The sequence below is a fragment of the Carcharhinus amblyrhynchos genome, chromosome 6, assembly GCF_965287045.1.
Source record: "Carcharhinus amblyrhynchos chromosome 6, sCarAmb.v2.hapA, whole genome shotgun sequence".
Taxonomy (NCBI): Eukaryota; Metazoa; Chordata; class Chondrichthyes; order Carcharhiniformes; family Carcharhinidae; genus Carcharhinus; species Carcharhinus amblyrhynchos.
The window spans coordinates 113,344,892-113,368,601 of record NC_137329.1 but is presented as its reverse complement, the minus strand read 5'-3'; the positions used below and the strand labels follow the sequence as shown (position 1 = coordinate 113,368,601).

Sequence of the window (23,710 nt, the reverse complement as noted above, 5' to 3'; positions counted from 1 at the left end):
CACCTGAAGGAAACCCACGCAGACATGGGGAGAATGTGCAAACTTCAGAGAGTAACCCAAAGCCAGAATTGAATCCGCGTCTCTATCATTGTGAGTAGCAGTGCTAACTATTGTGCCACTGTATAACAGTGCGGTGTGCTGAATCTTTTTACAGTTATGAATGTTCTGGTTCTAGTCACAATGAAGGTCAAAATGAGTAAAGGAGGCACGTTGCCTTCCTAAAGGATATTAATGAACCAGGAGAGAGTTTAAAACAATCCTGTAATTTCATAGTCACCGTTAAGTTTTTTTTTTTAATTACTTGAATTTCAATGTCCCAGTTGCCTGGGTGAAATTTCAAGTCATGTCTCCACATCATTAATCCAGTAATTCTCTGAATTACTAGTCCAGTAACATAACCTATAGGCACACAAACCTACACTCATTTACCCCACCTGAAAGTGGAGAGCGTGATTTAGCAGCAGCAGTTATAACCTCTCAAGCCTGCTCTCCACATCGGTAAAATCTTGACAGCTTTACTTGTGGTTTCAACGCCACTTCCCTCCATAATATTCCATTCCCATTATCTATCAAAAATCTCTCCAACTCTGCCTAATTCAAATGGCCCACTTTGACTTCTTTCTGGGGAAGAGAATTTCAAAGACTAATGACCATCTGAGAGAAAAATAATTCTCCTCATTCCTATCTTAAGGCTTTTTCTTAAACCATGTGTCCCAATTCTAGGCTCCGTCACAAGAGGGAACATATGGTATCCATCCTATCAAATCTGCTCAGGGTCTTTTAGGCTTCAATAAGATCACTTTTATCTCCTAAACTCCAATGGGTGTGGGCCCGACATGTCCTGTCCTATCTTTCTTTAGAAGATAAACCCTTCATCCCAGAAATGAGTTGAGTGAATCTTCTTTGAACTGCTTCTATCACAATTATATCCTGAGCAGATTTGATGGGGTGGATACTATACGTTTCCTCCTTTAAGGGAACCTAGAATGTATCCTTTCCTCACATTTATGCCAAAGTGGAAAAAGCTGTTGGTGTCTAGCCTGACTTCATTATATACCTTGGGGGTTCCGATCTGGCACCCTAAAACCTTCATCCAAGTCACTGATATATACTGTAAATAGCTGAGGCCCCAGCACTGATCCCTGTGACACCACTAATTACAGCTTGACAACCTGTAAAATACCCATTTATCCCTACTCTCTATTCGTGGTCATGTAACCCCCAACACCATGAGCTCTTATTTTGTAACATAATCTTTGATGTGCATCAAATGTCTTTTGAAAATCCAAACACATTACACCTTTATCCACCTTGCTTGTTACTTTCTCAAAAGAAGTCCAATAAATTAGTTAAACATGATAGCTCTCTCACGAAACCATGTTGACTCTGCCTGACTGCAATATGATTTTCTAAATATCTTGCTAGGACTTCCTTAAAGGATTCTAGCAATTTCCTTCTGACAGATGTTAGGCCAGCTGGTTTCTTTCTCTATCATTCCATCTTTGAATAATAAGAAGTCTCACAACATCAGGTTAAAGTCCAACAGGTTTATTTGGTAGCACGGGTTTTTGGAGCATTGCCCCTTCATCAAGTGAGTGAAGAGTTATGTTCACAAACAGGGCATATATAGACACAAACTCAATTACAAGATAATGGTTGGAATGCAAGTCTGAACAGATAATCAAGTCTTTACAGGAGAAGACAATGTGAGTGGAGACAGGGTTAAGCACAAGTTAAAGAAACCATGTATTGTCTCCAGACAGGACACTTAGTGAGACTTTGTAAGTCCAGGCAAGTCATGGGGGTTACAGGTAATGTGACATGAACCCAAGATTCTGGTTGAAGCCATCTTCATGTGTGCAGAACTTGGCTATCAGTCTCTGCTCTGCGATTCCACCTTGGAGAACGCTTATCCAAAGGTCAGAGGCTGAATACCCATGACCGCTGAAGTGTTTCCCAACAGGAAGCAAACATTCCTGCCTGGTGATTGTTGAACGGTGTTCATTCATCCATTGTTGTAGCGTCTGCATGGTCACATCAATGTACCATGCCTTGGGACATCCTTTCCTGCAGCGTTATCAGGTAGACAACGTTGGCTGAATCACAAGACTATGTACTGTGCACCTGGTGGATGGTGTTCTCACGTCAGATGATGACATTTGTGTCGATGATGCACATCTTGTAGAGGCTGCTGTGGCAGTGTTGTGTGGGTAGTTTGCTGAATACAGCAACATCCTTGAATAAAAAGGTGTTCTGTTTGCTATTTTTCAATCCATGGGGACCCTTGCAGAATCTAAGAAATTTTGGAAGATTACCAATGCCTCTACTATCTCTAGAGCCACTTATTTTAAGACCCTAGGATACAGGCTAACCGGACCTGGGAATTTGTTGGCCTTTAGGCCAAGTGGTTTTCCAGCATCCTTTCCCCAGCGATTGCTCATTCCTCACTTTCACCTCTCGATTTTCAAATATTTTCCCACACAATGAAAATAGACATAAAATACTTCCTCAACAATTTTGCCATTTCCATGTTTTCCATTATTATTTCCCCAGACTCTAGATTCTAATGCCTCTAGCCACTAGCTTTGGCTACTCTTTTCCAATTTAAAAGATCCTATTCTACCAAGACATTCATATGGCCCAGTTCCAGCCATTGTTCATTAGTCTCATTAGCAGCAGCCTTGTTACTCCGGTATTCCGGCTCCAGGGTGGGTTTTTCTTCAAACAAGTTTTAATAATAAAGCTGCACACATTATGGGGGTGTGTTGAAGATTTAGCAGAGTTGAAACGTGCACGCTCTAATGACAGTTCAATTTCTACATAAATTAAACTTCCCCAGTGAGTTCATTCCTTCTACCTGTTTGAGGACAGAAGATTTGACAGTCCACTGTTCAATCCCACTGTACTCAGAGCGCCACCAACTTACTGACTGCCACAGGAGAGCCTGAGGTCCAGTGCCAGAACCCATGGGACAGTTAATAGAAGAACATTCATTTGTGGACAAGTTTCGTGAACCAGGGCTTCTTAGTGTATCTTTGTTTGCCACAGGGACACAGTACCCTATCCAGGGACTAGTGGTCACTATTTCCAGTGATGACGCATTTATAACCTTTAATATTCATGTCTAAAAATGGAGGAAAATTTAAGATTAAAAAACAAAAGGTATCAGCAAATAAACTGAGGAATTGATTAGGGGCAGATGTCTGGAGAAATGATGAGATGTGAATTAGCCTATTAGTGGAAAAACAAGTGTTTATATATTTGACTAGAAATACAATGGGGCTCACGATGCAATAACTTCAAAGTGGAGTTTGCATGTTCTCCCTGTGTCTCCCATTTTCTCCTATGGTCCAAAGATGTGCAGGTTTGATGGACCGGCCATACTAAATTGTCCCTTAGTGTCCCAAGGTGTGTGGATTTGGGGAATTAGCAGGTGAATATGTGGGGTTAGGGTGTGTGTAAGATGCTCTGTCAACAAATTGCTGCAGAGTTGATGGAGCAAATAGCCTCCTTCTACAACTGTAGTGATTCAATGAAATTGGAGCAATAAGGAAATGGTTACATATCTGCCAAAAGCCAAACCCACAGGATGGATATCTAAAAAGGAAAAGAAATAATAACTGTGGAACAATAACCAAAGAGGAAAGGTTGGGGCGGGGAGGCAACTAACATCAGGACTGCAATTGTTGAGATAGCTGCCTAAAAGTTGCCATTTTTCACCTTTGTTGAGCTGGAAGATTGTTTCCCCAGACATGGCCACCTTGATCTGTAGGGGGCAGCACAGCAGCAAGCACTGCTACCTCACAGCGACAGGGGCTTGGGTTCGATTCCCGGCCTAGATCACTGTCTATACAGAGTCTGCACGTTCTCCCATGTCTGCATGGGTTTCCTCCGGGTGCTCCAGTTTCCTCCCACAGTCCAAAAGACATGCTGGTTAGGTGCACTGGCCGTGCTAAATTCTCCCTCAGTGTACCTGAATAGGCACCTGAGTGTGGCGACTAGGAGATTTTCACAGTAACTTTATTGCAGAGTTAATGTAAACCCACTTGTAACTAATAAATAAATAAACTTTAACTCATGTGTGGTAATTATTTTGCTGGATTTAGCTCATCGAATTGCTTAATATTGGATGTTGTTTGGGAAATAGGAAAGTGGGCGGGGAGTTTTCAAATGTTCCGGAAATAAGTAATTGGGGGTTCATAGGTTAGTTTCACGTAAAATGGTGTGTGTCTGGTCAGTGTACATCATATTGTATTATAGTCCTTCTTGTCAGGTTTGTTTTTGTTTTAATAAATATTCTTTATTAATTGTTCACACTATGACTGGACTTTTTCCCCTCAATAAGTAGTACATCATTCCTCACATTCTGTATATATCATTAAGAACCGGTGTTCCAAGTTACGTGTCTGGGTTTTGGAATACCCTCACATGCAACATCAGTGGGGTTTGTAACAACACATTATGCACCAGTGGAGTATATTGAAATCCTGATGCACTGGCTTCAAACCACTAAACTCCTACATTGCTGATTAATAGGGTGGAGGAAGAAAGCAATTAAATCAGGAGAAGAGGGTGATGATTACTACTTTGAGGTTTCACTGTTAATCGTTCTCCAATGTCAAAGTAAGTTTCCTTTTCAACACAACACAGACAGTTTTTCCTTTGTTGCTATACAGAGTTGCAGTTTAAGTGATTAAACGTAAATGGCATTCTGTATCAAGATTGAAAAAAAAACACTTACGTCCTTATGGTTGTCCAATTTGTGACTTGACTAGGAACGAACATCCAAGACTTGCCACAAAAGATTATGGACGTCATACTGTTGAATCACAAAGATCATCCCTTTGTGCAATATTCACCTTGACAGGTGTAACCCAGGTATGAATGAACCGTGTCCAGAAGCACCTTGTGCACAGCCCATTGGTTGCCAAGTGGCTGCTGTGCAAGTCAGGCCAATAACAACTTGTAGGGAAAATCACAGGTCCAGACATTGGACAGAAGTCCAGAGGAATTGTCAAAAAGGGCTTCCCCTTGGCCAGATTTTTTACACTCCCCCATGGATGGATTCTGAGGCGGGGCTGCAAAATTGAATAGACAGGACTCCCCCTGGGAATCCACCTACCCAAACCCAGATGCAATTTCACGCTTAGGCAGGAAGGGCCTCAGGTGGGAATCTCACCCTTTAAGTGGCCGCTTAGAGGCCTTATCCCTCAAACTTACCCACACCCACTCCTGCCAGCCTAAAAATTGAGGATAAGCTGGGAAATATCACAATAAAACTTGACCAAGCTAGGATGGGAAGGCCCTTCAAAGTTGGGGTGCTCTTCCCCCACCTCCCCCCCCAGGACATTGGAGCTCCAGGACTCCCTTCCCTCCGGCCTACACCCAATACCATGATCACCCGCCCGCGCCCCCCCCCCCCCCCCACTTCCCGATATCCCAAGGCATACCCTCATTTCTTGGTCTTACCTTTGAAATAGGCCCTGGACTTAGTCCCAGGCAAAGAATTGCAATATTGCTTCTGGCCAATACACCATCCGTCCTTAAAGCAAAGCACTCCTAAGCTATTCTGGCAGGTACAGCGAAATCCCACCCACTACCAATCTTCACTCAAGTGAAGATGAAATGGCACTGGGAGGTCAAGAGTTAGCAGTTGCATGTTACACAACGACTCTCGTGATGGCAAGTGATCAGCACTCACCATTCTCAAATCCCTACCCCCCCCAAGATTCCTTGCTATCATCAAACTAAATTGCCCCTAGTGTCAGCAGGACTAGATACAGTAAATGCATGGGGTTATGGGGATAAGTAGGATTGTGGTCAGTGAAAACCCAATGGGCTGAATGGTCTCCTTCTGCACCACAGGATTCTGTGATTCCACTGCCTCTCAAATGCTGGACCCAGCAACAAAATCCAGCATTATTACTTCAAAGCAACCCAACAGAAACAAGGAACAAAAATCAGGGTGGTTCAAGCTACTTGTTATGGTCACTGTATACTTGTCTTAAATAAAAGCCAGAGTCATACAAATGTGTGTTCTTTTGGAAGTGAACTTTCAAGGTAACTATTTGCCAAGATTCTTTCAACCTTGTCAAATGATTGGTGCGATTTCTGGTCTTGCACGCTTGAGAGAATTTATTATGAGCAATGTCATTGGTGCGACATTCCGTCTCAATGTACTCGTTATAATGAATAATTTCATGGAACGTATTTGCATTTATCTGCATTATTTGTCCTCAGCACATTGCATCGTGTTCCATCTGCACAATGTGTCACAAGGTTCAAAATTAAAACAATTTACTTCATCTACAAGGCTTTTGAGAGTGACAGCAGTGTGTGCTAGACCAGATAAACCACAATTGTCCCTTTCTATCATGTACATTCATATGTATGGGGCAAAGTGATAAAAAGGACATTTTGGTGAGTTTTCCAATTCTGGATTATTATACTAATGTAAAAATCAGTAAAATGAAGCTACATCAAAATGCGTTAGGAGTTAATGATACACGTTAAAATGGAAGCCAAGGACCACAGTGGTTAGCACTGCTGCCTCACAGCTCCAGGGACCTGGATTCAATTCCTGGCTTGAGTCTGTCTGTGCAGAGTCTGCACATTCGCCCTATGTCTGTGTGGGTTTCCTCCGGGTGCTCCAGTTTCCTCGCCACAGTCCAAAGATGTGCGCGTTACATTGATTGGCCATGCTAAGTTACCCCTTAGTGTCCTAGGATGCATAGGTTAGAGGGATTAGTGGGGTAAATATGTGGGGTTATGGGGATTGTTATTGGTGCAGACTTGAGGGGCCAGATGGTCTCCTTCTGCACTGTTGGGATTCTATGATTCAGGTGGTGGAAAGTGGGGTCAAAACAAATGGCTAGTTTACTGACAGTTATGATGGGCTGGATGGCCTTTTTCAGCAGTGAAGTCTTTCTACAGGCAAATCTTTCCCTTTTTCCTTCCAAGTGCTGGCTCAGGTGTGAAAGTGGCCTGCAGCATGCTGGCTACATAAGCCAGCTTTCCTCGCCATATCATGCAGCACTTGGCAGTAATAGATTTGGAGGTGTGCATCTCCTCCTCCAGGGCAATGCCAGGACACACTGCCAGGGCATGCCCCACTCACCTGGGGGCTTTACTTACCCATACAACACTGGCAGGTTCCCTTAGCTTGATCCCCATTTTATATACCCGTTGTAAACCTTGCCAACACGGTATCACATTGGCAATGAGGGAGACCCTAATTTGGGGAAGGGGGAAGCGATGTTGCAAGAAAGCGCTATAATTACATGTTAATCCATTTAAATGAGGTTCCTGACCTTCCTGGGCAGGAGCCTCATTACATCAATGGTTGGGAGTGGGGGGGAAACAATCATGCAATGGGGTCTCACCAGCGATACTCATTTCTTTTGCACCCACATTGTATTCACCGTGGATATAAATGGCAAACACAAAATCTAAGCCTATAGTTCTGTGGGTGCATTCTAAACTCAAGACTATATTATATGTAAACCTCCAGGGCCAAGTATTATATGCCAGTGCTAAATGAGATTTAGACCAAAAGTTACAAAGTGCAGGCAATCATGACAAGATAGCCAACTGGATTAAAATCACGTCAACATAGTTCCTATTTCCGAGGGAGATGGTAAACACACCCTCAGTGCAACTTTAGAAATAGTTCGGACAAAAGCAAAATTACGTAGATGACAGAAATCTGAAATAAAAGTGGGGGATACTCAGCAGTCCTGTCTCCAGTCAGTAACTACTCCTTGGAATGTTAAATAGTTGGGGGCCATTGCATTCAACTGGAGCACGCTCCCCACCACCTCTTTGGGTAGCGGGGCAGAAAATCCAGTCACGCAAAAAAATTCTGTCCGTGGTTAGTTTATGGGCTCAAACTAGCTGAAGAGAAGCTAAAAGCTAGCCAGGAATGAACATCATCCTCATATTTTGCCTACCCAGACATTGCAGAACATGAAATAATGAAAGAAATGGAATGGTGCTCTAAATAATCAAATCCATTGCACACAAGTAGGAGGCCATCACAAGGTAGTCAGACCCACCTTAGATATTGTGTTCAATTCTAGCCAGCTAGGCACAAGGAAATAAAAATCTAAATTCTACAATACTCAGAGACAAAACATCAGATTATTACTAGAGACAAACCACAAGAGTGGTCTCTATCTTCTGAGGAAAAGTCAGGAAAACTTGAGCTCAGCACAGAGGTTAGCACTGCAGCCTCATGGTGCCAGGGACCTGGGTTTGATTCCTGACTCGAGTTATTGCCTTTGTGGACCATGCACATTCTTCCCATGTCTGCATGGGTTTTCCCCAAGTGCTCCAGTTTCCCCCCATAGTTCAGAGATATATGTGTTAGGTGGATTGGCCATGCTAAATTGCCCTAGTATCAGGGAGGAACTAGCTAGGGTAGATGTATGGGGAGAAGGCCTGGGTGCAATTGAGTTATATAGAGTCAGAGATTTACAGCATGGAAACAGGCCTTTCAGCCCTATTTGTCCGTGCCACTCTGTTTTTTTAAAAACACCTAAGCTAATCCCAATTGCCTGCATTTGGCCCATATCCCTCTGTACCCATCTTATCCATGTAACTGTCTAAATGCTTTTTAAAAGACAAAAATTGTACTTTCTGCTGTTACTACCTCTGGCAGCTCGTTCCAGGCACTCACCACCCTCTGAAAACATTGGACGCTTTTGTATCTCTCCCCTTAAACTTATGCCCTCTAGTTTTAGACTTCCCTACCTTTGGGAAAAGATATTGACTATCTACTTTATCTATGCCCCTCCTTATTTTATAGACCTCTAAGGTTACCTGTCAGCGTCCTATGCTCCAGAGAAAAAAAGTCCCAGTCTATCCAGTCTCTCCATGTAACTCAAGTCCCAGCAGCATCCTAGTAAATCTTTTCTGCACTCTCCCTAGTTTAATAACATCCTTTCTACAATAGGGTGACTAGATCTGCACAGTATTCCAAGTGTGGCCAGTGCAGACTCAATAGACTGAATGGCTTCTTCTGCACTGTAGGGATTCTATTATTCAGGTCTTGAAAGGAGTAAAATGAAAGGAGAACTTCAAAATGATTAGTTGAACAATGCCAGCAGGACAAGTGGCATCAGCATAAACTGTGTGAAGTGTTTCCTGATGTTAGTGCTGGAACTTGACTGTTTCCAAAGAAAATGACACCTGGGAATTGCTGACCTTGGGGCAGATTTTAAAGGGCGGGCTGATGTTTCCTTCCATCCCAAAGCCCAGCCCACGTTTTCAGAAGTAATCAAAGCCCTTTAACATGCATAGATCTCAAGAGGCAGAACAGTTTATCATCTCCGCATAACAGTTTTCTAAAAGGACAGATGTTGGTAGCGCCACAAGCAGCACTCAGATACAACCTCCGTATTGCTTCCATATCATCCCTTCCATATTATTCAGCTGACAATTTACAATCCTGTCATTATTTTTCCACCCAATGATTGAATTTAAATAAACGTTTCACAGCCGTAGGACACTTTTCATTCCTTTCTTGAAACATTTCCCTGTACACAGATAAGGGCCAGAATTCTCCAGCCGTTCACACAGGCAAGATTCTCCAGTCCCACTGGCAGCACCCCCCTCGCCAATGAGTTTCCTGCCAGCGGGGGATGATAGCAATAAGAATTCCTATTGACAGTGGCAGGACTGGAGAATCCCATCATTAGCAAACAACTCAACACCTCCCACCACTGGGAGGACAGAGAATCTTACCCATGCATTTGGATCACGGCAAGTACTCTTCCTGCTGTACATATACCAAGTTATGAAAAGCGGCAATGCAAATAGCAGCACTTGCTGTTATTTTCCTGCAATAGCCACCAGATAATAAGTCCACACATCATTTGTTGACATTGAACTAACATACACATGCACTGGCCTACTCGGAAATGTGATGGAATAAACAGAAAACTTTAGAACAAGGTGGACTTTATTTTTGGAGTTATCGTAATAAACTGTTGAACTTCCTGGATATTTTATATATAGCAGTGAAGTAGCCTTCCAACTTTTTCCAGACTGTCTTTTAAACGATAAAAGTGTCAGCATGAGTGGAGAATTCACTCCAATAAATTAAACCAATGTTATGTGATTCGGGTAAAAGGAGATCAGTGCTTCCTTATACAGCAATGAAGCAAGTCTGGCAAAAAGTTTAATTAAAATATAAACATTTACATAGAAACTGATATACCGCGTCCAAGTAACATTTTCATACCGGTCTGGGTTTTGTCTTTCTGTATTCACAGATTTTTTTTTGAACAAGTCAGAATTCTAGAATTTAATTCTGTTTGAACAAGGCTCTTAAACAGGCCTGAAATAAACTTTTTAAATCTTCTTTCAAACTGAAAACAAAGGGGGAAATAAGCTTTGTAAAAAGAAACCAGTCCGGTTCTGCTGTCAGCTTTCATTATACTTTGATATAGTTATCAGCTAGCTGGACATGAACTACAGACTGGTGAAAGGAGATGAAAATGAGCACGATATTTAACAGGTATTTAGATGAGCATTTGCAATGCCACGGCAAACAAGACTACACACCATGCACTGGAAAATGGGATTAAAATAGATAAGTGCTTGATGGCCAGCATGGACACAATGGGCTGAAAGATTTCTGTCCATGGGGTGCGTGTGCAGGTACAACATCTGCCCCAACAATCGAGGAGGTTGAATAGAGAATGCAGCATGTAAATTGGTCATTGAGTGATTGACTAATAAAAATGCACTTTCATAGATTTCCTACAGTGCAGAAGGAGGCCATTTGGCCCATCGAGTCTGCATCAATCACAATCCCACCCAGGCCCTAAGCCATAGCCCCACATATTTAACCTAGCTAGTTCCCCTGACACTAAGTGGCAATTTAGCATGGCCAATCCGCATAACCTGCACATCTTTTGGACTTTAAATCCATCCCATAAACCAAACACCCAAGGAACGAACCGAGGTCAAGTTAAGTGCCACAATTAGAATGATGCTCTTGAACATTAGTGCAAAGAATACTCATCGGTTTTAATGAATAAAGCCTAGGAACAGAAAATGAGATAGCTTCCTTAATGACTGGGTGATTCAGTTGTGACTTACCAAACATCCGCTGATGGAAGAGGAATTTTCCTGCAACAAGGCCAGTAATAATAGCCAGCAGCCACAGTAGCACTTTCAGGAAGCTCCAGCCTCCTCCAGGGTACTTATTCGCGATGAAAGAGAAGCAGTTCCCAACCACAACGACATTGGCGGGAGTCTGGCTGTGGGAGATGGGATCCTCAGCGAAAATAAGAAAGTTGAAGAAAGTCACCAAGTAGGCCACAACCAGCCGGCTCCACGGGTGCTGGAAATAATAACGAAATGCTTTCACCATCTTCATACACATGGGCCGCCCCTTCAACCTGCAATCTGTGCACAGAGAGAGAGAAACAGACACAAATTAGCCATTCAGCAAGTTGTCCATGTAAAACAGTGAGAAGTCTCAACAGGTTTATTTGGTATCACGAGCTTTCGCAGGACTGCTCCTCCATCAGGTGGACGTATGGAACAGTGCTCCAAAAGCTCACGATACCACATAAACCTGGGGTTGTGAGACTTCTTACCATGCCCATCCCAGTCCAACGCCGGCATCTCCACATCATGTAAAACACAATGAGATATTTACCTGCTGTGCCACTCAGTACATCTGCATCACCACACAAAGTTACATTTCATAACGAACATTCTCTAGAAGCCCGGCTGAGGGAGATTCTAGATCCAGATAGGTTTCTCCCTGGTTTAGCAATTTCCTCAGTGGTGACTGAAATAGCTTTCAATAGAATGTGTGTCCTAAGATAATTAAGATGCAAAAGATGACTGGAGAGACAGAGAGAGCATTAAAAGTCCCTCGTCCAAAACTATTAAGAGACCGAAAGGTTAACTTTTATTGGCTGGAAGAGTAACCAATGCTGTGCCTTCCTGCAGGAAACCTCCCTTGTGTGGGAAATTCCAGTTACTTTCATCTCACTGAAATGTTTGGCAAACTATTACATTCCATATAGTTTAAGTAACAGCCAGCACAATGCATTCTTTAAAGAAAGGAAAGCAGAAATTTGCCATCTTATAGAATCTACAGCGCAGAAGGAGGCCATTTGGCCCGTCAAATCTGCACCGACCACAATCCCATCCAAGCCCTATTCCCGTAACCCCATATATTTATCTTCCCAATCCCCCCGACATAAAGGAGCAATTTAGCACAGCCAATCCACCTAACCCACACATCTTTGGAATGTGGGTGGAAACTGGAGCACTGAGGAAACCCACGCAGACACGGGGAGAACATGCAATCTCCACACAAAAGACCCAAGCCAAGAATCAAACCCGGCACTGTAAGGTGCAGTGCTAACCACCTATTTAAATAGCATTCACCATCAAACAATCCACACCAGCACAACATTGCATTCTTTTAATAAAAATATCAGAAATTTGCCACTCATTCAAAACAGTATTCACCATGTAAAACAGTCCACACAGCCAAAAGCCATCTCTGCCTCAGCATTTACAATGAATGGTAATTCTGCCTTTAAATTCACCCACCTACCATGACATAGGAGATAGGACAGGTTTAATACTAACCTCGCTGCCTACTCTTTTCTCAAGTTACAGCCCATTTCCAGGGGTGACTGTCTGGGCTGCTGCTCTCCTCACGCTGTTCTACACTCAAATTAAAATTATGTTCTGAAAATGCAAATAAAAGGCGACATGTGATCTGAGGCAGGAGTTCAGGGCTGTTTCCTCTTTATTGCAAAGAACGCCAGCCACTGCCTCATCAGCAGGAGTGGGATGGAGTCTCAGCTCAGAAAGCAGCTGAGCCAGTTTCCCCAGGCTCATAACTACTACCAAGGCGAAGCGACGTGCAACAAGTGCGTCAAACCCACAAGTGGAATGCAAGCTTTTAAAAAAAACAGTTTCAAAGTGAAAACAGGAAGCAACTTTCTCCTGGAAAGTAAAGTGAAATCGTTGTTACCAGTAGAAGGCATTCTGATCTCGACTTATTCAGGACTGAGCTGCTAACTCTCAACCCCACCGCGCACAGCTTCACAAATAAATAAGGGGGGTGGTTATCAGATACATCTGTCTATGGTGTAAATATAGACACTCTCCTACACTTCCGCTGAACTCAAAATACAACAGATTAAATTTATGTAAAATTTACTTACTTAAAGCTCTCGTGTTACCAAATAGATCCAGTGTTTCAAAAACAACATTTTTTCAGAGATCTATTCTATTTCTGATTCAAAGAAACTGTGTGGCTGCCCACAATTCCAGCCTGACACAGTGCAATTAGTCTTCCATCAATTTATCATCTTACATTGGCTGCACTTTCATCTACGAGGTTATATTTATACCAGATGCACAAGTTTACACTCAGTCCCATACACTGTCCTCAAGTGACTTATGAGACTATTTTAAATAAAGTGTATTGGTGTCACATGAGAACATGTAATCGCTATATGTGGAGACCCCAGACTTTCAATGATGAAGGAAAAATGTTAGAAATTTCCCCGTGACTGGGTTACCCCAATGATTCAATTAGTAAATGCACAGCCTTGTGGATTCTGGACCCTACAAATTACAGAGTGCTACTAAATTATGAATTAATTCTTATTCCCTCACGTAAAGAATAATGGCTAAACACAGTAAACCTATCGTTCAATTAATTCTGAACTTCACATGAAAATAACATACAATGCTGAAACAAGTTTGCAATAATGCCCAGCATCAGTTAATACAATTACTGGATCATTGCCAGGGTGGCACAGTGGTAGGCACTGCTGCCTTGGATCAATTCTGGCCTCGGGTGATTGTCTGTGTAGAGTTTGCCATTCCTCCCTGTATCTGCATGGGTTTCCTCCAGGTGCTCAGGCTTCCTTCCATAGCCCAAAGAAGTGGTTAGGTTGATTGGCTATGCTAAATTACCCCTTAGTGCCAGGGAATTAGTAGAGCTAATACATGGGGTCATGGGAATAGGGCTTGGGTGGGATTGTCTGTGTGGAGTTTGCATGTTTTTCTCATGTCTGCATGGGTTTCCTCTAGGTGCTCCAGTTTCCTCCCATAACCCATAGATGTGCGGGTTAGGTTCATTTACTATGCAAAATTGCCCCTTAGTGTCGGGGTATTAGCAGAGTAAATACATGGGATTGTGGGGACAGGGCCTGGGTGGGATTGTTATTAGTTTGATGGGCCAAGTGGCCTCCTTCTGCATGGTACAGATTCTTTATTTTACCTTCTCCTGTGAAGATCCCAAGTTAGCAAACTAATTGCTACTACAGGGATATTATAACCAAGTCCAAATATGTCCTTTTGGACAAAAAAAAACCTATAACATGCTCGTGAGGCTTGGGCTGGGAAAGAGAAGTGGTAAAACCACTACAGGTGACAGCAGGAGTGGAATCGAGCGAAGCAAGAATGATAGCAAGCAGTTAAACTTGACATAGCAGCAAGTGGCGAATAAAGGAGATGGTAAGGATTGAACTAAATAACATGGCTCACGTTTGATTGAACATTAACTAAACGTTCTTACTGTTGCTGTTTTGGGAGACATTTCTTGTGCCGGATGCATGGAGTGCAAATTTACACAATAGCCTGTTGTTTCTGAATGTTTTGAGACTCGGAGCGATGTGGGAAGGCAGTACTAATTCTATAAGTGGAAGTTCTTTCTTTCCCCATCACTTGACCAAGCGACAGAAAAACCACTTGCTCATCTGACTCAGCAACAACTCAGTAAATGAACAGAGGCAGCAACACCAGGGCATTTGATTCTAAAATCACTCTGAAATCTCAAAGTGTGACTTTGAAATTACATTGTAGAATGTTCCAGCTGTAACACAAAGGAAAGTTTAGTGACAGAAAAAAATTGAGAAGGTTATTCCAATATAGCTGTACTGGACCCAGCCTCCCATCCATTGACTCCGTTTACACTTCTCGCTGCCTCAGAAAAGCAGCCAGCATAATTAAGGATCCCACGCACCTCAGACATACTCTTTCTTTTCTTCCATAGGGAAAAAGATACAAAGGCCTAAGATCATACATCAACTGACTCAAGAACAACTTCTTCCCTGCTGCCATCGGAATTCCGATCTACCTTACGTTAAGTTGATGTGTCTCTGCACCCTAGCTATGACTGTAATACTACATTCTGAACCCTATCCTTTCCTTCTCCCCCATGTACTCTGTGAACGGTATTCTTTGTCTGTATATCATGTAAGAAACAATACTTTTCACTGTATCCCAATACATGTGACAGTAATAAATCAAAAGAATATTTGAGATTATGCACCAATTGGATTCACCTTTGCAAACAGCATGTGATTGATTTTGCTACCACTGCTTTAAGAGGTGCAGACACACAACCAGATGTCCAAATAACATCTGCTGATGGCACACGTGGGCATGAACAAGCTCCACCAAACTGCCATATCATAAACTAATGCAATATATAGACACACTTAAAAAGTGTCAACAGCTTAAGATGATCACCTTCTGCACAGATGGTTTGGATTTTCAATGGATTGAGATGCTGAAATGGTTTGGGATCTAATTCAATTAATATCCAAACTTCTCTACAACTATCTGCTGCGTTTTTTCATTAACATGCATCACAATTAAGCACTGAGGATTTACTGGACTTTGACGGCTTGCTATTATTCATGTATTTAATCAGTGTAAATTCAACATCTGCTGTATGAATTAGTTTTCAATCTCTAGCCTCTTCAGGATAATTGTGTTTGAGAAATATCACAGGATATTATGAGGAGTTTTTTTTTGGGAGTACATGAGAACATAAGAAATAGGAGCAGGAGTAGGCCATCTAGCCCTTCGAGACTGCCCCGCCATTCAATAAGATCATGGCTGATCTGTCGTGGCTCAGTTCCACATTCCCGCCCTCTCCCCATAACCCTTAATCCCCTCTCATCAAAAACCCATCAACCCGCGTCTTAAAAATATTTAGCGAGGTAGCCTCCACCACTTCAACAGGCAGAGAATTCCAGAGATTCACCACCCTTTGAGTGAAGAAGTTCCTCCTCAACTCCATTCTAAACCACCCCCCCTTTATCTTGAGGCTGTGCCCCCTAGTCCTACTATCCTTTGAGCAGGAAGAGTCTCTCCACCTCTATCCTATCCATCCCATTCATCATCTTATACGTCTCAATGAGATCTCCCCTCATTCTTCTAAACTCTAACGAGTACAAGCCTAATTTATTCAGCCTCTCCTCATAGGTCAACCCCCTCAACTCCAGCATCAGTCTAGTAAACCTCCTCTGCACTCCCTCCAAGGCCAAAATATCCTTGCGTAAGTACGGCGCCCAAAACTGCACACAGTACTCCAGCTGCGGCCTCACCAATGCCCTATACAGCCTCAGCAAGACCTCCCTACTTTTATATTCAATCCCCCTCGCGATGAAGGCCAGCATCCCATTCGCCTTCCTGACCACCTGCTGCACCTGCAGGCTGGGTTTTTGCGACTCATGCACAAGGACCCCGAGGTCCCTCTGCACCGTCGCCTGCTGCAGTTTTTCGCCACTTAATAGTCCTTCCTACCATTATTCCTACCAAAGTGGACCACCTCGCACTTGCCAACATTAAATTCCATTTGCCATTTCCTGGCCCATTCGCCCAGCCTATCTAGATCCTTCTGCAGACTCTCCACACCCTCCGCACAATTTGCCGTTCCACCAATCTTGGTGTCATCAGCAAATTTCGACACCATACACTCGGTTCCCTCCTCCAGATCATCTATATAAATGGTAAATAGCTGAGGCCCCAGCACCGACCCCTGGGGCACTCCACTAGTCACCATCCGCCAATTCGAATAGTACCCATTGACCCCCACTCTCTGCCTCCTATTTGACAACCAATCCTCTATCCACGCTAACACCCTACCCCCAACACCATGTCCCCTGACCTTCTGCAATAACCTCTTGTGAGGTACCTTGTCAAACGCCTTCTGAAAATCCAGAAAGACCACATCCACCGGCTCTCCTCTATCCACTGCCCTAGACACATCCTCATAGAACTCCAGTAAATTTAGGGTGGATGGAGGGAGACAGGACTGGAACAGTATCAGTAACAGCCTAATAACATGGAGCGGCACAGTGGTTAGCACTACTGCTTCACAGCGCCAGGGACCCAGGTTTGATTCCCAGCTTGGGTCAGTGTCTGTGTGGAATTTGCATTTTCTCCCTGTATCTGCATGGGTTTCCTCCGGGTGCTCCAGTTTGCCCCCACATTCTGAAAGACGTGCTGGTTAGGTGTGTTGCCCCAAAGAGGCACTGGGATGTGGTAACAAGGGGGAATTTCATAGTAAGTTCATTGCAATGTTAATGAAAGCCTCGTGTGTGATTAATAAATAAACTTTACTTTCATACGTAGTGAAGCAATCACTTACAACTCAGATGATTATGGGTTCCAGCACCTTCCTCAGATCAGCTTGTCATTGTTCTGAAGTGAATGTGAGCCCTTGCTACAGAATTATATGGAGGGCGGGGGGAGTAGGTAGGTAACAACCCCCTCATCTGATACAACTTGCCACGAATCACAGGCCAGCACTGGCAGAAACCATTGAACAGTCCAGATTTCAAACCATTTCCTTCATACTCTTCCCCCCTGACAATCTCTGGTTGGGTAAATTTGTATATATTTTTCTTTTTTTAAAAAAAATGTGAGATTTAAAACCTGATGCTTGATTATTCATTGATTTCCCATTGTTCTAAGCAAAAGTGAGTGATAGGACTAGTTTGGTCGGCCCTCCATGAGTTAGCTGTGATTAAACCTAACACAGAACTTGTGATCTCTATTATGTTGGACTAAGGGCTGATTAAAGTTTAAGTAGGCTGAATATTGACTTCTTTTCCTTGCAGCACAACAATACTATGTTCAATGGTATTATTAGGATGCTTTAATTGATGCTGAACCATTTTGTATTGTGGAACGGAGAGATTTATACAATTAGCAGTTTTCAGGAAAAGACAGAACAAACCCCAATTGGATTACTGTCGGTTTAAATGAGTAAGAGACAAAAGAAAAACATACATAGCCTCGGAGATAGAGTTAAAGTTTATTCATTAGTGTCACAAGTAGGTTTATATTAACGCTACAAAAAAGTCACTGTGAAAATCCCCTAGTTGCCACACTATTGTGCCTGTTCGGGGGTACTGAGGGAGAATTTAGCATAGCCAATCCACCTAACCAGCACATCTTTCAGACTGTAGGAAACCAGAGCACCCAGAGGAAACCCACACAGACACAGGCAGAATGTGCAGACTCTGCACTCACAGTAACCCAAGCCAGGAATCGAACCCGGGTCCCCAGCGCTGTGGGGCAGCAGTGCTAAATGCTGTGTTGTTGTGCTGTCCCACAGTTTGTCGGGCCGATGAGTTTCGCTCAGCTTTTCTCGCCTGATCCAATACTCTGTGCAATCTTGGGAATCTTTCTCCCCTAGACTGGAGTCAGCTGTATACCTACAGCCTCTACTGCAAATACCTACATGCAGCTGTTAATAAAGACTTACTGTTAACATACTCTAGACTAGGAAGCCTACTTCAAGATGTCTGAAGCCAGATTCTTCATCTCTTAAGTTTTATTCCAACTCACAATGAACAATACTGAAGGCAGTATCAAAAATAAAAGCAAGGAATCCCTTAACAGGTTAATTCTACTCTGGGCTGCTGCAAATAAATAATGATGTGGAGATGCCGGCGCTGGACTGTGGTAAACACAATAAGAAGTCTCACAACACCAGGTTAAAGTCCAACAGGTTTATTTGGTAGTAAACGCCACTAGCTTTCGGAGTGCTGCTCCTTCATCAGGTGAGTGGGGAGTTCTGATCACAGACAGGGCATATAAAGGCACACTCAGTTTACAGAATACTGATTAGAATGTGAGTCTTTACAGTTAATCAAGTCTTAAAGATGTAGACAATTTGAGTGGAGATAGTATTAAACGTAGGCTAAAGAGATGTGTATTGTCTCCAGACAGCACAGTAAGTGAGATGTTGCAAGCCCAGGCAAGTCATGGGGGGTTACAGATAGTGTGACATGAGCCCAACATACCGGCTGAGGCCATCCTCAGGCATGCGGAACTTGGTTATCAGTTTCTGCTCAGTGACTCTGCACTGTTGTATGTCGTATCCCCATGACTTGCCTGGGCTTGCAACATCTCATTTACTGTCCTGCCTGGAGACAATACACATCTCTTTAGCCTATGCTTAATGCTATCTCCACTCACATTGCCTGCATCTTTAAGACTTGATTAACTGATTAGCTGTAAAGACTCGCATTCTAATCAGTATTCTGTAAACTGAGTGTGCCTTTATATGCCCTGTTTGTGATCAGAACTCCCCACTCACCTGATGAAGGAGCGGCGCTCCGAAAGCTAGTGGCGTTTACGACCAAAAAACCTGTTGGCAAATAAATAAACCACACCTCCCACCCTCTGAAGTTTTCACACTCTCAGCATTATTTAAATAAATAATTCCACTACACCCATCCTGGTTACCCTCACTTCAAAAATAATCAGCGAGTCCCCCTCATTTAAAACATTGCACATTTTTCCTTCCTGCTCTTCCATATTTACCTCTCTCTACTTCCTCCTTCAATCTAATGCAGGCAAATCAATGAACTGGCGTAACCATGTCCCCAGTTGTTATTTTCCAAATCAATAATATTTTCAACTCTGTCTTTCCTTGAAGGGACAAAAGTCAATATATCATTTTTCGATCATTGCCCTGACTGTCCCAACATTGTAAGTTAACTATCAATTAGTGAACAGTTAACAGTACTCACCCTGTCAATATTAACCTTCTTCCAATTTCACACACTTTTGATTTTCATTTTTACTTCCTATTCTCTAGATTTTTATCACAGCAATTTGACACATAATAATTAAGGGAATTTGATGAGCCAGCGATCTTATCGCTAGACTATTAATTCGGAAACTCAGCTAACGTTCTGGGGACCTGGGTTCGAATCCTGCCACAGCAGCTGGTGGAATTTGACTTGCATAAAAAATATCTGGAATGGAGAGTCTACTGATGACCACGAAACCATTGCTGATCGTCGTGAAAAACCCATCTGATTCATTAATGTCCCTTTAGGGAAGGAAATCTGCCGTCCTTACCTGGTCTGGCCTACATGTGACTCCTCAGCACTGTGGTTGACTCTCATCAGCCCACGGGCAACTAGGGATGGGCACTAAATGCTGGCTAGCCAGCAACGCCCATATCGCATGAATGATTATGAAAAAATTACTTGTGTAATATCCCATTTCAGAGGGTGGGAGGTATGGTTTATTTATTTGCAACAGCCCAGAACTGGATTAAACCATTGAGGGATTTGGTGTTTTTAATCTTCAATACTGAAATATCTGGAATTAAGAATCTACTGATAACCATGAAACCATTGTCAATTGTCAGATAAACCCATCTGGTTCACTAATGTCCCTTAGGGAAGGAAATCTGCCTGGTCTGGCCTACCTGTGACTCCAGATCCTCAGCAATGTGGTTGTTCAGCGTGACTAGAATTGTAATGCTATATAACACCGCCATACGTCACCAAACTCAATCCAGATATTATGCTCTGCCTGGGATAAACATCCCTTTGGACATTAAGCAACAGAACCTCTTTCCACACTGTAATTTAGACCTCAGGTGAAGTCAGTAAAGAAGAGTCTGAAGGTTGGATCCATACTGATTTCAGCCTATGGTTCATGAAGTCAAAGCTCAGAGGGCAGTAGCCCACATGAACAACTGAACCCCAGACCAGCTATTTGCCAGAATCGACTGTTTCTGCTGTATAATCAGTGTGTTATGTCTTTCTCGCCCTTGTTTTAAGGCCTTGTCCCAATGCCGGCAAATAGATGTTGTCATACACCAGACCTGCCTCAATTTCCATTCCCCGCCTCCAACTACCCTCCACCCTTGACCGGACCCAACCACCTCCCTGCCTGCCCCCACCAACCGGATCCCGACTAACTCCCTTCGACAATCCAACTAATCCATGACCTGACCCAACAATCACCCTGACCTGGTGAAATGAGGAGAGCAGGAGAGATGGGCAGGTAATACAGTGGTTAGCAGTGCTGCTTCACAGAGCCTGGGAGCTGGATTCGATTCCCCAGCTTGGGTCACTGTGTGAGTTTGCCCCCGTGTCTGCAGGGGTTTCCTCTGGGTGCTCCAGTTTCCTCCCACAGTCTGAAAGACGTGCTGGTTAGGTGCATTGACCCGAGTGGGTACCGGAGTGTGGTGACTAGGGGAATTTCACAGTAACTTCATTGCAGTGTTAATAATGTAAGCCTTACTTGTGACTAATAAATAGACTTTAGGCAGGTGAGGTTGACGGGTGGATAGGTGGATGAGGTTGGCAGGTGAACTGAGATAGGCATGTGAGTGAGGTGGGAAGATCCTAGAGGAAATGCATAGTAATATTAGGTCAGGATAATCTTTGCTTGCACTAGTGCGAGCAGCATTGCAGCTGGTGAGAGGATTTGGCTAGTCCTCAGGTCATTTAGTCTAATGGTCATACAAACAGTGCTATAAATAGCATTCAAACGTTAACTCATTGGCGATGCTGAGATTCATTTTTTTCTCATTAATGACTTATTTTCTGATCATGTGACCTCCTCACTGTTGGCCCATATATTCTTGGCCCAGTCCCGAAATTATCATTATAAGTACATATTTTTCCCAGCTTACTTCTTCGTAATATTTGTGTCATTTTTATATACAGGGTTAGATTTGCCCACACACGCTCCGGCTCCAAAAGATTTGGGCTCCAAAATATTATTGTACTTGGGAGCTGACAACTGAGCAGCAAAGGGGACAGAACATCTGGGACCACAGTGAATGGGACACCTCAAACTAATGAGAGTTAAGGATTGGAAAACAACAAGGGGGATTGAAATGGAAGGTGTGTTAAAAGGAGGTGTGTTCAATGGACACATTAAGAGGAATTAAGAGTAGGAGATACATATTGGATTAAGTGACAGATGAAAAAAAGAAACAGAAAGGAAGAGAAAAAAAAGTTTCAATTTTAGAATCCCTCCAATGCAGGAGGCCATTCGGCCCATCAAGACTATACTGACTCTCCAAAAGATTATTTTGCCCTATCCTCGTTCTTCTACACATTTTATCCCGCTAATCCCCCTAACCTTTGGTCATGAAGGGGCAATTTAGCCTGGTCAAAGTCCCCAGTTTATACATCTTACACTGGTTCGATTTCCGGCGTGAGGCACTGTGCAGAGTTTGTACGTTGTCCCTGCGTATGCATGGGTTTCCGAAAGACATGCTGGTTCGGTGCATTGGTCATACTAAATTCTCCCTCGGTGTAGGCAAACAGACACAGGAGTGTGGCGACTAGGGGATTTTCACAGTAACTTCATTGCAGGGTTAATGTAATCATACTGATGACACAAATAAATAAAGTTAAAACTTATCTTTGGAGTGTGGGAGTATTTTTCCAGAGGAAACCCACAGAGTCACGGGGAGAACATGCAAATTCCACACAGATGGTAACCCAAGGCCAGAATCTAACCCAAGTCCCTGGCACTGTGAGGCAACAGTGCTAACCACTGTGCCACCCACATGGTTTCACACTTTTAAAATCTCCTCCAAAAGCCTAAAAAGGGGGAAGACTCCATGCCTGTAATGGCTAATGTGTGGTGCCAGTAAGGTTGAAAGTTATTTATTAAAAGGCTATTTACATTTAGCCTCACCATTAGTTTGACAGCCAAATCTGGCCAACAGTCCTTTACAATTAACAGCTGATGGTGGAAATGTTTAACAATTGCAAATACCCCTCTCACCACCAGAGGGCTCCATTGTTGTTTTCTATAATTCACTTGTACCAGACAGACTTTTGTGTCAAAATGCTGCATTTTATAGATTTTTCAATGCTGCGGGATCTTCAGGACATGCTTACAGAAGCAGAAAATATCCCATCAATCTTACTCGTCTTTATGAAGCTACTTTCAGGGTCATGCTGCATTATCAGAAATAAAAATGATTGCTGGAGTCAAATGTACCATTGTAAAATAACAATTTATCAACAATATAATGATCCATTGTTCTTCTGCAGGTTCCCCAGTAATAAGAGAAAGAATGTTACATGATGCCGTGGACCTCACACTGGACTACTGTCTCACGCTTTGAAATACCAACATTTTGGATGCCCTTCTAAAGGGTTTCAACTTAAATGCAATTATTATCTTTTTCTTTCTTTATTCTTTCACATTATTCTTTCATGGGATGTGGGTGTTACTGGCGAGACAGCATTCAAGAGTCAACCGCATAAAGGAAGGAAAATTAAGCTTTGAAAAGGTACCAATCTCCTCTCACTGGTAGCTGTACCATCTCTCAGTCAGAAGACTATGGGCACCATTTTACCGTCAAATTGTGCCCATTTTCAGGTGTGAAAACTTGATAAAGTCAGGCATGAGGCGTGCCAGGCATGCCCACCTATGCGCTGGTTCCCCCTTTACCAAGGCCCGAAAATAGCTGCGATCAGGCCCACACCCGAAATGGGGGAGGAAAGTGCCAAGCATCTGATGGCTCTCTGCTTGAGATCGGTTGGGGGGTTGCGGGGGCGGGATGGAGAACTCCGCTATCACTCTGTCTGTGATCAGTGAAGGGGAAGGAGGGAGGGGCCTGCGATTGGTTTGGGGGTGGGGA

At 43.1% G+C, this 23,710-nt stretch overlaps 1 protein-coding gene across 5 annotated transcripts in view; it reads right to left on the bottom strand.

Annotated features, from left to right (window-relative positions):
• tmem117 (transmembrane protein 117) overlaps positions 1-23,710 on the bottom strand; it is a 283,717-nt gene that overhangs the window by 247,979 nt on the left and 12,028 nt on the right. The window contains exons 1-2 of one of the 5 annotated variants that reach the window (XM_080191237.1): positions 13,013-13,079; positions 11,107-11,415 (exon numbers count right to left, since the gene is read on the bottom strand). In XM_080191237.1, coding sequence (XP_080047363.1) covers positions 11,107-11,415; positions 13,013-13,025 — 322 coding nt within the window. In that variant the 5' untranslated portion in view covers positions 13,026-13,079. Of the gene's footprint in view, positions 1-11,106; positions 11,416-11,671; positions 11,851-12,498; positions 12,518-12,621; positions 12,777-13,012; positions 13,080-23,710 lie in introns of those variants that run through there. The other 4 variants (XM_080191239.1, XM_080191240.1, XM_080191238.1 and 1 more) reach the window with 4 other exon arrangements.